Raw genomic sequence first — 16,463 nt, forward strand, 5'->3', positions numbered from 1 at the left:
TCTTAACTTTTGACTACTTTTAATAGGCAAATCCCTTAGGCATTTGTGAAAGAGGAGGATACAATAAATTTACCCCTCTTTTCCCTGCTAGAAAGTAAGAATGAGGGGAATACGATTTCGTAGAACCAAAGCTCAGATGTCTCAAATGGGTACGTACAAAGGTGTGTGTATAGTGTGCAACACACATACTGTACATGTACACGTATCCACATTTCAACTTCCTGTATGATCAGGTCAGAGGAAAACAATAATAGAAGACTAGGGACATTGTCTCATACACTTTTTTTTTTTTTTACCTACACTACACTGTACATGTACTAGGTGTTACAAAAAACATGTCCCACTTTTGATCCGTAATAGTTAAAAAACTATAGATAATACTAACATTGATATGAGCAATATAGCTGAATAGTGTACAATTTTGTTGGAGTTAATTTGAAAATGAAAGCATTGCGCGGTTTCATTAAATTCAACATTAATTTTTCAGTTAGGTTTCAGATTCTGCTCTATTTTCAACCCTCTGTACAAAACTTTAACTTTGCACGGAAGTCATTGGTGTGTATGGGAGTATGTAGTTGACACCCAGACAATGGTCCTGGACAATGGCCAGGATTGGAATGCTCTATTACATATTCATGAGGAATTCCACAGTCACACCTAGTCTTTATTCATTCTGAAATGTGGTGTATGCAAGGGCACGGAAATATGTGCTTACTGTTTTCATGGGCATGCATTTCATCCTTTGTCATGAATTCAGACTAGCAGTGCTCAGGGCAATCTGCATGAATAATTAATAAAGCATTCATGTGCCTTGGAGCAGAGCTCTGAACAGGTGTGAGCCATGTCCATTGTTCAGGGTCATTGTTAGCACACACTCACATACACATCATTGGTTCCTGTGTAAAGTTCAAGTGTTGTACAGAGGGTTAAAACTTGATCAACATCTAGAACTTAACATTGAAATAAATCGTGGATTTCATGAAACTATATAGGCATTCATATTCAAATCACCTCCAACTAAATTGTACACTATTCAGCTATTGCTGATATCAATGTCAGTTTTATCTGATGTATAGTATTTCAACTATTACGGATCAAAAGTGGGAAATGTGTTTTTGTAACACCTAGTACATTGTCGTACTAAGTATCACCCAAGGCATTGAGTTTTCGGGTTGTCCGTCCTTCAGTCTGTCCTTCCGTCCACAATCAATTTTGTTGACAGTGTAGCTTAAAAACCATTTTGAGGTGTCCCAGTGAAACTTGGCATACATGTATGTATGTGTGAGTGGACGAAGTTGTGCCTATCAACTTATGAGTCACATACTCAAGGTCAAAGGTCAATATCAAATTCTTAAAATTTCACTATTTCCCCCATATCTATGCAGCATTTGAAGTTTTTTTTTTTTTTTTTTATTACTAGATAAAACTTCTTTAAGGAATGTTTTGGGCCATGGGGGTCAATGGTCAAATGAAAATGCTAAAATTCTATTTTTTTCTCCATTTCTCAGAAATGACTCAAGATATCTTCATGACACTTAGATTATATACAAGTAGGCTTGCTGCCCCTCCCCCCCCCCCCCAAAAAAAAAAAAAAGATTTCCATGGGAATTTAGGGTAATGGGGTTAAAGGTCAAGGGTCAAAGGTCAGGTTAAAATGCTAAAATTCTTCTATTTATTGCTGCAATTACACTGTTTTCTTCATACCTTAGAGATTACTCAATCCATAAACTGAATCAAACTAGGTATTGTGCATTGATTTTGTAGGGAAAGATGTTTGCCATTATGTTACCAGTTAGTGATTATTTGAAGAATTGTGGGCCAATGGGTCAAAGGATAAGGATTAAAGGTCAGGTGAAAATGCTCAAATCCCCAAACACTTGCTCTCTTAAACAATATTGCCAAAGAATGGGTCCTTATTAAACATGGGAAATTAATGCGGCATTAGTTCTAATGTCATTGTTGCATTCGGACATTATTTTTGTAATTCACAAACTGTATAGCTTCGATATGAACCTTTACTGGGAAGGCTGGCCTAGGTCGGATCATATACATTGTATTTGAGAATCCTCAAAACGAATATTAACCAAAATGTCTCGACTGGAGTCGACCATTATAGATTTGCGCATACTCTTCGCTGCATGTTTTTCACTGGCAGGCGCTTTTTGTGGTTTTCGAATATACCCCATGTGGGCAGCAAATGAAGATTTATTCAGTCGGGCCACCCGTGTTCCCCAGGTTTCTGGGCCTTTAATCGAAATTGATCAACATCTGAAAGTTCATAATCTTTACCATGTTATAGGCCTAGCCTATTTTGAGCAAACTTCTCGGCCACCGATCTGTATGACTGTAGAATGAATTTGAAACCCTACTATAAGCCTACAGTACTCTGTTTTTAGCTGCATTTGGGCGTATACGGCCTATGATTTCCAGTCTAAATTGACAATTGAAGTCCAGCATCTTCGCTGAAGAGTCAAAATTTTGAAGGGCATTGTCTGTGGTCGTAAAAGCGGGCGTACTTGATAATGTCTGAAGTTAGATTAAAACGACATCTCTATTACAAATGAACAATATGTATAATTTATAAACACATGCCTTAATAGCACTTTATAGACAGCAATAACACGATTTTCTTCCTTGCGAACAAGATATAAATAGCGCCCTCAAAGGACCGATCAAACTTCATAGTGTGCACAACATCTCCATCTGTTGCGCGCCCTTTTATGCATGCCTCGGCCGAATGAAAAGGCTCATACGGAGCATTGATATTGCCGCAGCACGATAAATTTAAAAGTAAATTCATTTGAATTCAAGTGAGAATATTTTCACATTTTTGTGACCGAAAGGCAGAGAAATATAACAGCAAAACATCAAGGGCATTAACACGTGATGATTTGGAGAGGAGGGGCGGGGTGAGAATAAAAATGCTCTCCACAAAATATAGCTGTTATAGTGTAGGCACAATGTGCCATTCAGAGACATATCCCCGGGAATTGCTACTAGCGATCAGCCTAGTGACATCACATGATTGTTAGCATTAGTTAATCATTAATGTTGTAAACAAGCCAAACATCTGCGACGATATAAAATAATATACATGATGGCAGTGTCTTATGTCATGTCCCACCTGAACACGACATCACTTCGTAAGATGAGTTAATAAACACGACACCTTAATAATTCAGAGCAATATGGCCCCTCGTCTTCGATTCCGGTCCATAGCTGCTGGAGTTTGTGCAATTTGCACCATCCTGCTTGTGGGCTTTCTCAGTTACGATGGTGAGTATCAAAGCTATTTGCAAGGTATCGAGCAAACCATCCATTCAATATTGACAACCGAAGTGGGTTGAACATGAGAACAAGCATTACAGTGCGTATCAAAGAAAAAAAAAATAGTAATCCATCTTTGGAGAGCTGCTGCACAGTGTATTTCATAATTGTTAGCTATGGAGAGCACAATGTTGGTTGTGGGGAATGAAGAACTCCACATGAAGGAAAAATGAGTGTCTTACTGAATGGATGAGATTTTCAATGAAAGTGGCCAAATGAATAGGCCAGCATGTACACATGCAGGTTTGTGTTTAGGTACATGTATTCTTTTAATATCTTATGGTCCATAACCTTTAAAAAAGGCTACCTGTCCGATAACTTGGTCACTCTCACAAAGGCCAACCCACACAGTCTATTCTTATCCATTCATACTCAACGCAGCTCGCAGCGACAAACCATGTCTTGAATACGAATACAATGGATAATGGGTTACGTGTAGTTATCGTCAACATGGCCATGTTGAAGGTTATAGACCATTATTATATACAATGTTAGAAGAAACCCTAAACACAAACCTGCGGTCATGGAGGCTGGCTTGTTAATTTGACCACTACACCCTTCCATAGACAGATCTCTTCTATACGGTGAGATATTCATTGTCCTTTCACCATAACACCCAAACTTGGAAAAAAGTGCACTTATATTGTCTCTGTTGTCTATAGTTCATGTGCTCAGTCATGCATGATGATAACAGTCCACGTTGTTAGGTATCAATGGAAAGAGGAATAGTACCCTTTCCTCTCAAACAACATTGCGCTCTCCATGGCTGACAATTATGAAATAGTAGTCTTCCAAAATAAGATCACCTTTCTTTATTAATACGTAATAGGGCATGATCCCTCGTGTTCTTTTTATAAATGAGAGACAAATATTTATATCGGATTATGTCTTCTCTCTGTCTGTTTTGTTGCGTAGGCCTACAACTGAAGCCGAAGTTCTTAGCGCAAACAATGAACCATAGACAAGGATAAAATGGGGGTGGAGAGGCATAAATTTAAGATGAAAGTGCAAGGTGCTTCAGGACTCCGAGCACAAACATAATAATTTTGCAAATTGGCTAGTAAAAATGCTGAATGAGGAGCAATGTTATACTTGTACAGCGTTTATTTTGTTTGTTTTTGCTATTTTGGTCTGTTTATTTGTTTGGCCTTTTTTTCGAGGGGGTGTTTTTGCAGAAGTCAAACTGAGGTGAGGGACTGCCATGAACGATTCTAATAATCCGTTAAATTTCGAGCCTCTCCCCGGGAAGTCAAATCGTTTGTTGGTAGTAAAGACAAATATTTTGGTGATAACATCAAGATTTGATATAACTTGGACATGTAAAAAGAAAAGACAAAATTAATGAAAAAAAAATGCATGTCCCATTATAAGACCAGCACCATTGGGCCTACATGACGTGTACTGCTGGTTAATGTTACATGAAGCAGAGAACACGTGATAGGGAAGAAAATAGTGAAACGTTACGTTATTATTATTCGATAATCAATACGTTCATTCTAACTGAGAAATTCATCGCAATGTTTATTGTAATCTCTGTATAGTAATTATGTGGAGAAGAACTTTATCAGCACTTGCACGAATATTTCTATGAACATTTCACACGATGAATTACTTAAACGCCACCTTTCCCTAAACACCAAAACGTGTACATGTATAACCTTGTGGGGAATAACGTACACGCCGTGTGTTGTCTATACACACCGCTTTTCAACCAGTGGGCCGCAATATTGGCCAAAAATGAAATAAAGATATTTATTCAGTCTTGGTCCTCAAGAAAACTTTTAGGAGACATAGTTCAATACAGGGACCGCAGACACGGGGGGGGGGGGGGGGTGGTGGTGGTGGTGGTTATATTAAATTAATCTTTGATCCCCATCGGTCTCAAGCCTCCCCCCCCCCCCACACACACACACACTAAAAATATTCCGTGGCCCCCGCAATACTACATCAGTTACCATAATATTCTCCTTTACAGATGCATATGGGACCTCGTTTGCAAGACACGTCTCCAGTGTTTGGACCACACCCAACATGCTCAAATCCGTCGTCCGGCCGCATACCAGGGTAATAAAGAGTAATTTTTCCCATAACAGCATAAGGTTCGTCCATAACCCTTTGTGTGCAATCGAGTCAGAATGTGCACAAATTTCACACAGGTACCACATAGGCAGTAAAAGAACGTTCGTACGCAGAGGGTTAAACGGTCCTAATTATTCGTGATATTGCACACGGTGCATATACGGTGACAGTATGTGTTAAGCAAGGGCACCTTTGAACATTGTTTTGGCTCAGTTTCAGAAATATTGTCTGGTTTATACTGACTCATGAGCTGTACAAGCGTGTAAACAACACTCCTGGATGCGGCACTAATTCGTAGTGACAAATAGATGTCTTCCTGACTTATTTCTTATTGTTTGTTTGTGTGTTTTTTTTTTTGCATGCGCAAAAGAAAAAAAAAACTACCCCTCAAAAAAGCAACAACTATGCTTAAAATCAACGTCCAAAAGACTAAGCTTTTGCTTTTTTCATCAAAGTTCAATCCATCCACTTCGCCAATAGCTGCATTTGTTGATGGAATTAGAGTTAAATGAAACATGTACATGGAACGAAACCTGGTAGTTCACTGCTCAGGACTTCGAAAATTATATTTAAAAAGTTTGTTGTTCATCTATGTCTGCTCTCAAAAATGACACAAATTCGTAATTTCGTAAGCACACAGTGCACATTCATTTGTTTCATCATAGATTTATCTATCATTCTTTATTATGGCCTCATTGACAGGGAGAAATAGAGGAATTTCAGATAGCCCATAAAGCGCTAAGCGTAAGGATGCAATTTATTGCGCCAATGTTGAATCGCCTGCACTGGTTATCTGTTAAAAAAAAAAAAAAAAAATGTTGTACAAGATTGTTCTTCTATGTTACAGAGCTGTAATCAGTAATTCCCTTCTTATATGTATAGATATCACAGTCTGACGGTATTCTCAATAACTCTTCTGATTATAGCGTTTACTTGCTGTAACCTATACCAGTTTCATCCACCTTTTCATAATACAGCACTCTCCGCGTAATCGGGACAGTATCGCTTAAATGAGTACTCCGTTTAATTGGGGAGTAATGTCAAAATCAGTTCCAATGCACATTAAAATTACCTGATAATCGGGTTGCCTCTCCGCATGTTAATGGGAAAGTAATGTTCTTCTTATCTAATTTCTACCCACATTTTATCGCAAACATTTTAAGAAATCATGAATGTCAAATTTTCCACGGCTAATCGCATTCTCTAGCTGTTTAGTTTGCAAAGAAGACCGATCAGAGGAGTGATTAAACATGAAAACACATGTACCAGTACCGACTTGCCACACGTAAACGAATAATATTACACATGTAGCTGGCACTGCATTTAACAGAGAGGAGTTGAACACACTGTCTTGCGCTCCTCCCTTGCTCCGTAACAACATTCACAATACGAGAAGTTTGCAACGAAAACCAGGCCATGCACCAGCTCCATAATTTTGCTTTTCCCCCAGTCACTTCTCGAAAAGTATCCCGACGTTCTTCGTAACTATGCACTCAAAGAGACGTGCTCATTTCGGAAAACGACTGCGTGTTAGCGAGGAGTCTATAGTCAAACGACAAATTTTTTGAAGACATATTTGTCCATAAGAAGAGTATAAATTATTGCTCGTAACTGACCAAGTGTAAGGTATGTATAATGTGCCGTGCAAATACGCGTGTTAAGCATACAGTGTAGGTGTTTGATGCAGTGTACAATGCATGTACATACACATTGTGTGTGTCAATTTTGAATGAGACGTGTTCTTCTGTTAATCGGGTACTCCACTTAATCGGGTAAGAAACGCTCTGCCCGAGCCTATACCCGATTATGCGGAGAGTACTGTATATGGAGATCGTTCGACGTTTGCAGTTGCAGCACATTCTTTGAGAAATTTGCTGCCAGTCAAACGTAGGTATACGGCTGAGACAAATACTATAAGCAATATGTAAAATCCTTGAAAACTTGTTACTTTTTTTTTCTGACGTAGAGGAAGTTGTTCAGCGCATAAAAACTCTCCTTAATTATTGCGCGCTTTAACATGTTCAAATTATCATTATTGATCTTATGTCTGAGTCATGAGAGCTAATGAAAAAAAAAAAGAAAAATATTTCCATGCTAATAAAACATAGGATTACTGAATACTTCATTCATTCTAACACTATAGAAAATATTGAGTATGATTAATCCGGTCAACCCCAGATTTGCATTTTTTTTTTTTAAATTCAGCGTTAAATTATTTCAAGCCGCATTTCTCATATTAGCTTCATAATAAAATACCGTGGTACAAGGTAAAACCATGGAGCTCAGATCTTTCACACAGGAAACATGGTTGCAAGTGTGCCCTCAAGTGCACTAATTTCCAAGTCGAAGATCCTATATAGCAGCCCATAGAACATATCCCACCAAAAACACGTATTTTAAGACAATTGCTTTGCTGTATTGAAAATGAGACACGAGAGCTATACGGCACCAACGGAGATACTGCATTGGTCTATCAGAGCTATGACCAACTTACCAACCAGCAGGCCCATGGCACAAACAGGTTTTAAGACCAACCGGCCCAAGGGATCAACAACCTGTTGGTTTCTTTGAGTGACTTTGTACTTTTACTATAACCAACAGTGAAATTTGATGGCTTTTGCTTTGGGTGCACCTTTTTGATCTCTATTGAAATAAAATGATTTCGGGGTGACTCTATCAAATTATTCTCAAGACCAGTAGAAATCAATAGCAGTAAAAAAAAGAACCCCCAAAATCAATAGAGTGATCCAGTTTCTTTGCTATGTATTGTGTGGAGTCTTTGGCATTTTCGAATGTTACTAACAAGGCCCAAAGGTTGTTATTAAAGGTGGTCCGTGCAATAAATCCAGTTTTATATCGTCTGATCATTACAGCTTGCGAATGTGACACGTATAATTCAACTGCTGATATAATAATACAAAGTGCATCGACAGACAAACTTTTTTGATAAACGCACCCTGAAGGGAAAGGTCGTCAAACTATCAAAGACTACGAGGCAACTTAAAACTCCATGTTCCACGTGCTGAGTCCATTTTTGCCAAGCACTTTTGAAGAGTTCAAAACTCACAAAATCAGATTATACCCCAGCCCTATATCTATATAGGATAATGCTGGTTGGTCAAGACAGAAAACAGTCCACACAGGATCGTACGCTATTGGTCAGATCCGGATCTTCTTTTGTGTTCAAATGTTCATAGTATCATTGTATTTTGCTCAAATTGCATCAACATCGAAAAGTTTTAGCCAAATTTCCTGAAAGAAATATAAAAGGCGTCAGTGGAAAAAAAGATATTTCAACTTAAATTTGCCAAGAAAAAAAGAACTTTATTGGTCTTTAGCAGTTTTCGAGATATGGGTATTTGTATCTATACTGCGTGAAACAGTTTTTACAATGTCATACATTAGTCACGCTTTTCATTTAATTTATTTCTTTTTTTTGTAATATGAAATGATAACTATTCACATTATTCGCAACAAAATTACATAAATTTCATTGAATTTAGACGCTTCTCCTTGTGTACCTTTTCCCTCGTATAAATTCGTAGGATCTGACTCTAATGATTGTATCCAGATCCTCTCGTGATAAGTGTCGTCATCTAAGTGACAGCCTACCATAGAGCCTTTTCCTCTTGTGACAGTTTGTTTTTATGAAAACTTTTTTCTTTAATATATTGACTTTTTGCCTGATTTTGCCATTTTTATTTGACTGTATCATTTGCAAAATGACTATTGTCCCTTTCCCCATTTTCATCTATTTTCATCTTTCATAATACTAGACGGAATTCTACCTAATTCTTTGACATAATCAAAACTTGCCCTTCAGTCATTACATACACTTCGGCAACTCATTGGTTCTTTTTTTTTATTCTGTGCCTTTTTATTAACTTTTTTTTAAGGACCTTTCCATTTTTCAAGTCATCAATTCTTTCTTTGATTAGCATTGTAGCTTTGCTTTACTCTAAAGAATATCAGTGCATTATTGCATATTCTATTACACGTTCCACGGACTGGAAAAATCAAATGTACTTAAGTTGTTTGTAAATTTACAACGACCTTTTACCGCTGGTTTAAAAACTCCATTATTTTTTTGCTTACGTTCTTATTCCATATTCATTTTACTTATCACTAACCTATTTCACATGACCGTTCTTCTCAGCCCTACTTTTAACTTTTCCTTTCTTTTCTTATATTGAATTCAGAAAAAGGTGAATTTGAAATAAGGAATGGGTATTTACCCCCCCCCCCCATTTCAATTATGAGTTGTGTGTGTGTGTGTGTGTGTGTGTGTTTGTGTGTTTGTGTGTGTGTGTGTGATGAATTGGATTTTTATCTTCGTAAAATAGGAAATAAAATTAACCATAATATTTTTTTATTTCTGGTGATTTTGGCATCAATTTCGTCCCTCATTATAAACTCATACAATTACAATAGTTATGTCATATGGATTTTTTTTTTCGATTACAATAAACACAGCAGTATGAGTCCCTATTCATCAACTCATATTGATGATTTTTTTTTTCGAATGTATTATTATAATTGTAAAAAGAAAAGAAAAGAAATGGGGATAGGCCTATACTGTTTTGTGGTTTCTTATCACTTGTACACATTTTTAGCTTATAAGTGTTTTCATAAATCATCCGACGAGTTTTTCTATCGTAAAGAAACCAGACGCAACATGGATTTGCTTAAACAGAATAATTTCTGGAGGGATTTTATGGAAAATGTATAAAAGGCAAATGATGTTAATACTGCATGTAGATATCCTAATGAATGATATATTATTGTATCATTATGACAATAATATCCCTTTACGTTGAATGAAAACAAGAAAAATACAAAATAAAATCCTTGGATAACAAAGGGTATAATCAATTCAATACAAACTTCTATTGTTTACATAAGTTATAATTTACGTAATTTGACTGATTGTCATTTAAACACATAAAAATTTATTCGTTTATCCCGTATAGATTATATTCTCCCGACAATAAAAAAGCTCAGTTCAAATGCGAATGCAACTTGGGAAAAATTATCAGAGGCTTGCTTTTGGGAAAAGGTTAGATCCTCCAACAACGGATAGTATCACACTAAATGGCACCAAAATAAATGATCCCAGTTTATTTGCCAGTTCATTTAAATCATTTTTATTTACTAATATTGGTCCTTAACTAACCAGAAAAATTTATAATTCTCATGTTCATTTTACAGATTATCTTCAAGACCAAAATCGAGAGTCTTTTTTTTTTTTTAAATACAAACCCATCAAGTCTCTGTGAATCATTGATAATAGTATAGATTATCTTCAAGACCAAAATGGAGAGTCCTTTTTTTAATATAAAGCCATAAAATCTCTGTGAATCATTGATAATAGCCAATCTCTTAACAATTAAAAATCTCTTGATTTTGACAAAATAAGTGTGACCCTCTAGAAAGAAATAATTTCTCCGTTGATTTTGCAAAACCTTTAAATGATGTATTCAAACATTCGTTATCACAGGGTGTTTTTTTTTCCATATTTGTTGAAAATAGCTAAAGTTAAGTCTATTGTTTTTTTGAAGAAGATCCCCATGAAATAATCATATCGTCTAATTTCGTTACTATACCTACGACATCCAAAATCTTCGAGAAATTACTTAGAATTGATTACTCAAATTTCCAAACATAACATACTCCCTTCAAATCAATGGTCTCTGGAAGAATTACCAACTAATTTAGCATTTTGTTTAGTGTTTTTATTTTTTGACAAGATTACGAGTGTTATTGCTAACAAAAAAAAAACACACACACACACATTTCGAGGTTCATTCTGTGATTTGAGTAAAGCTTTTGATACTCTCAACCAAGTTATGTTACTCTGAAAACTCAGTCATTAAAGGGATGGTATAGAATTGGTGGAGATGAAAATATGGGTTTTTAACTTTTTTAACTTTTAACTAGATACCAAGAAACTATATCCAGTATACAGAGCGTACCATTCTAAGAAGAATTCAAAATTTCATAGGTGAAAATCGGTTTTGGAATGGCCGAGACATGCAAAAACAAAGTAAAACAAAGCGATTCTAATTAGGATTGCTCTTTTTTGGATATCTCAGCCATTAAAAAACAATTTTCATCAAATAAACGTTGAATCCCTCTTGAAATTACATACTCGTTCATATTCTATAACAGGTTTCTCATTATCTCAACAAAGATGTTAGAAACCTGAAGTTAGGTCTGAACCAAAACTGTATTATGATCCCTTTAAGGAATTCGGTGTCAATCTTTTTCATGGTCTAAAAATCATTTAACCAAAAGAAGACAATAACATTCTTATTATGTTTCTTTGGATTGGATTATTTTATTTTTTTTTGTAGTGTCCTCAAGGCTAGATCTTTGGCCCGCTATTATCCCGTCACAATATCAATGATATTATCAACACACCCCATTCTTTCTCTTGGTTTATTTGCCAACGATACTAAAGTATATTCTCATAGAGATCAAAACTCTTGAAATAAGAAAGTGTCAAATTGGCTTAAGTCCAAGAAACGTTTTTTAGATACAGTGGGCTTCGTTATAACGAAGTCTGCGGGACCGGTAGTTTTCTTTCGTTATATCAAAATTTCGTTATAACCGAACAAGTGAATGATGAAAAACACGGAGCTGATATTGTAGCCTGAATTTCTATTTCGTTGTAATCAGAATTCCGTTATAACCATGTTTGTTATAACGGGAATGCACTGTAAAAAAAAAACCAAACAACTAATTTTATGCATTTCAAAATATTCGCATAATACAGAAACACCGATATATATTGATACATATTGAGATGTGGTTCTACAAAAATAAGTTCACAATAGAAAGCTACGTTATTGTAGGTCATAATGAATCTTTATTTTATGAGTTTAACGCATCAATATCATTAATTTGAACATTATTCTAGTAGCAGTCATGTTCAAGTGTGTTCAAGTACATTCATGATCAACTTCCACCATCTTTTGATATAACAGGTTCAGGTTTAACACTACTGTTACTCGCTCGTGTGGATAATATTCCATCTTGACGAAGTCCAAACCATTAGTAACGCACAAATTTATCACTCGTTCTGGTCCGGACATTTGGAATAATCTTCCAGACAACATAGAGTCTTGTTCTATCTTTTACTTTTTAAAAGCTACACTTATGCTGTATTTAATAAAGCTATTATACTCCCCATTCTTGGAATGAATGCAATATATGCCTATACCAGTTATTACTTTAACTGCATTCTGCACCCACACCTGCAACTGCACTGCACCCACTCAATTTCCTCCGTTCAAGAGAGTTGTGTCGCCGAATATGCTACCGAAAAACTAGGCTTGCAGTTCATCATGCTTACCTCACAAGACAAAGAGAGTCATTTCATGCACCTTCCACGTACTCGCACAGTCTTGATTGCTCTGTTTTCACCATGTTCACTGGACCCAAATTCTGAAATGATCTTCCCGCAGATTTAATCAATTATTCTCTGTTTATTTTCAAACAAAAACTCAAATTAATGCTACTTTAATGAGTACAATTTGCCTGATTAGAATCATTTAACCTGTTATTTTACATTATCATCTTTCTTTGCACGGCGGATCAATTTTCAGTGTACGCTTGCTTTACCTCTGGTTTCAGCGTTTATGCTCCCATATAACCACTATACACTGGTACCCATACTTTGAACTCGTTATGACTTGATTGTAGATTATGCTCGTATCTCCTTGTGTATTGATGCCATTTTGTCACTCAGCTTTTTTCTTTTTTTTTCTTTTTTTTTCTTTCTCTTTTCTTTTACTTCTGCCCTTTGAAACCTCGCTATTTTAGCTTTCATAATATAGTTTCGTTATTCATGTTATTAGTACTTTGTCTCCTCTCTCCATGGAAAAAAAAATCAATTGACATTAGTATTTTTTCCCCTTCAATCCGCGGTTACAAGCTTTGCTTTGCGGTTCCTTTATATTGCACATGTTATAGAGACATGGGAGAATTTTCTTTTGTGTACATATGCTGACACACTTTCTAGCCATGACCCATCTTTTGTTGTCATGATTATTATGTATCTTGCGTGTTTGTATTTTTGTATTTTGTATTTTTTGCTTAGTGTTGTAGATATCAAGTGAAATATGAAAATAAATGTGCTGGAACAGTTCACTCTATGTCGAGCGTGAGACCAGTCCAGTTTCCAGTAATTCAATTCAATATTCTTTTTATGAGGCCCCATCCATTTCCAATTTCACCGCTCATGGTGGCGGTCTCCTGCGTCAATACTCATATATACTGGAAGATACTTCCTATATAATTATCTCATTTATATGCTTCTATTATGTTTATGGCACAATACGTTTCCTTATGTTTATCTATTTGTGTGATATTTTGTTATTATCTTAATCATTTCATTTGATATTATTCTTTGTGTCTTACTTGAAATTTGTGTTGAATTCGTATTTATTTGATTGAATGCAGAAATTAACCAAACCAAACTAAACCAAACATGTATATGTTGAGGGATGGTATTGTCCCCCTGCCTTCTGAAAGAGGCAAGCCAAGTGCTCTTTCATTATCCTGTTGTATAGAAAGATGAAATCATGTGCAAATATCTGTTAGTGTTGTCCTCCTGTGACATTACGCATCGTTGTAATCTTCGAATCCAGCGATGACTGTACCGAAACGTCAAAAAAGCATAACAATAATACTCTTGAATGCAATGCCCGATTTTCCTCAAAGCACTTCACTACTGACATCAGGCGCTACTGCAAATACTCAATTTATATACATTAATTTTATATACACATGTAGGTTTCACTCCCCTCTATTTTATCTTATTTCCACTCTGAGCCATGCGTCCGGAATTAATCAGTACGCATGGCTCAAGCCTTACAATTGATACAGCTGTACCGGATATAATGACTGGGGAAAGGGTTGAATTTCATGAATTTAGGGGCCCATTTTATAAATCGACTATTGCACAGGCCTTTTTTGTGGATCGTTGAGAATTGAGTGCTGTCGTTTATTGGTTTGGAACAGTCTAAAACTCACTCGCTGCGCTCGTGGGTGTAAACAAATCCAAAGTTAAACTCATGCATAAAAATGATTATTTTTATAATAATGGATATCGAACAATTAACTTTTAATCAGAGACGTTGTACAGTGTACTTCATTTCATTTCGTTTATTTCCACTTACATCGTTGACTTTAAAGTTTGCATAAAAACAAACAAACAAACAAGAATGCATGATATCAAATACAGTATTATAGTGGCGGAATCATGAGAAGCACAAGAATCGGCGCATTGAAAATGATCCCTAAACAAATACTATGATGTACATATGTGTAATCATTTATAATCATATGTAATTGGATCAAATATGATTACAAACTATATATGCAATAAAATTCACAATGACTTTGAAATCAAGTCAAAGAACAAATCTGTACATTGTAAAAGAAAAGAAAACTCCATATTCAGCTATTCATCAAGTTGTAACTTAATTGTATAGAAAAAGGTGTTGTTTATAATAATCTTCTAAATTGTCTTACGGTCTTACTGATCTCAAAAACTTAATTCAAATTATTCCATAAAACTGTACCTTTGTAAAATACCGACGCCTGCGTATAAGATGTGCGATTTAATGGGAGATTGATGTTCTGCGCATTTCTGGTGTTATGATCACAGATTGAACTATTCAGGCTACAATAATTTGAGAATTCATTAGGAAGAAGGTTATTAAGTTCGTACATGAACTTTGCAGACTCTAATGAGATTACTCTACAGGGCCTACGAAAATACAGAGTAATTAAAGCACATAGTTATTTTTTTCTCTTCTCGTTCATAAAGAGGATTTCCTATTGCTCCTGTTCCAGAAAAGTGCGGTTCCAAAATTTCCTGCATGTACCCATGGTAACAATTTTTGGTACGATTTTTTTTTTCTCATGACTCCCCTCAAACTTAACCGGTTTTCGTTTTCTTTGCCTAATATCTACAGAAGCCAGCCACGCTACCAGTAATTGTGGAAGATACGCAGGCAGCTCGTCAGGAAACCTTGAGGCGTGAATGTTTACGGAGAAATATCAGCGCTTCCCCGCGACTCATCGAGGCTTGCGGCGAGTTCAGGGTGCTCCCGAGACACCGCACACTCCTTCTCCTCATTCCCAAGTGTGGCGGGACCAACTGGGCCAGACTTCTTCTCAGCATCTACGGATTTAAACGTCAAGACGCCAAAGTGAGCGCAATGGAAACTGTCAACTTGCTGAAGAGACGATTTAAGTTTCTGAAAAGCACGAGTGCACGCATGAAGAAATCGTATGCAGCAAAATATAGGAAAGTTATCTTCGTCCGGAATCCTTACACCCGTCTCCTGGCTGCGTTTAGAGATCGATTAGAAGCCTATCCGAATAGGAATCTAGTTCACCGTCGCACTCACAATAAGAAAATATACACAAAATATGGAAATCACTCTAAAGCAGAAATGCCCGGTCCGTCAGTAAAAAGTGAGATGTACAATGTCACCTTTAAAGAATTCATCGACTATTTCCTAGCCGAGAATTACGATATTCACTGGGAAGATGTGTACAAGATCTGCAATCCTTGCCTCGGTTACGACTACATAGGAAGATTGGAGACGTACACCGAAGATGTTATTGAGGTGCTGAAGCTCATGGGTGTGGATTCTAAATTCTATCCGTACAATGCACTTGACGTTTCGAATAGCAGCGATGACGCCATAATGAAAAAATACTATGACACGCTTTCTGATGAACAGTTTGAAAAAGTCAACCAAAGGCTTTTTGCTGACATGGCGTTTTTTGGCTACAAAATGCCCGAGAGCATACGGCGGCATTAATCAATTGTTAATAGTCTGTAAGGTATCCTGCAGGTTTTTGTTTAATCTTTCCTATCGTCATTAATTGAAGTATTACTCCACTTTGATAAAAACCATCCTTGCGAAGACCACAATTGTAGTTTACAATGAGTCAAAGTATGTATTGTTCTTCACATTATTTTGCTTTCAGTTTGAAGAATGAAATTAAATCTGCCATGTGTGCCCGGTATATTCAGA

At 36.3% G+C, this 16,463-nt stretch overlaps 1 protein-coding gene across 1 annotated transcript; it reads left to right on the top strand.

Annotated features, from left to right (window-relative positions):
• Positions 1–3,188: 3,188 nt before the first annotated feature.
• Positions 3,189–16,247, top strand: LOC140232097 (carbohydrate sulfotransferase 8-like). Its single transcript, XM_072312248.1, has 3 exons — positions 3,189–3,276; positions 5,303–5,391; positions 15,390–16,247. The coding sequence occupies exons 1-3, from the start codon at positions 3,189–3,191 to the stop codon at positions 16,245–16,247; spliced, it is 1,035 nt and encodes a 344-aa protein (XP_072168349.1).
• Positions 16,248–16,463: the final 216 nt, after the last annotated feature.

Source organism: Diadema setosum, chromosome 8 (assembly GCF_964275005.1).
Source record: "Diadema setosum chromosome 8, eeDiaSeto1, whole genome shotgun sequence".
Taxonomy (NCBI): domain Eukaryota; kingdom Metazoa; phylum Echinodermata; class Echinoidea; order Diadematoida; family Diadematidae; genus Diadema; species Diadema setosum.

Bases quoted from the DNA above. Each gene is read 5' to 3' on its own strand.
- LOC140232097 (XM_072312248.1), top strand. From the start codon at position 3,189: ATGGCCCCTCGTCTTCGATTCCGGTCCATAGCTGCTGGAGTTTGTGCA. The intron at 3,277-5,302 runs GTGAGTATCAAA...TCTCCTTTACAG, and splicing joins GGGCTTTCTCAGTTACGATG to ATGCATATGGGACCTCGTTT. The intron at 5,392-15,389 runs GTAATAAAGAGT...TAATATCTACAG, and splicing joins TCGTCCGGCCGCATACCAGG to AAGCCAGCCACGCTACCAGT.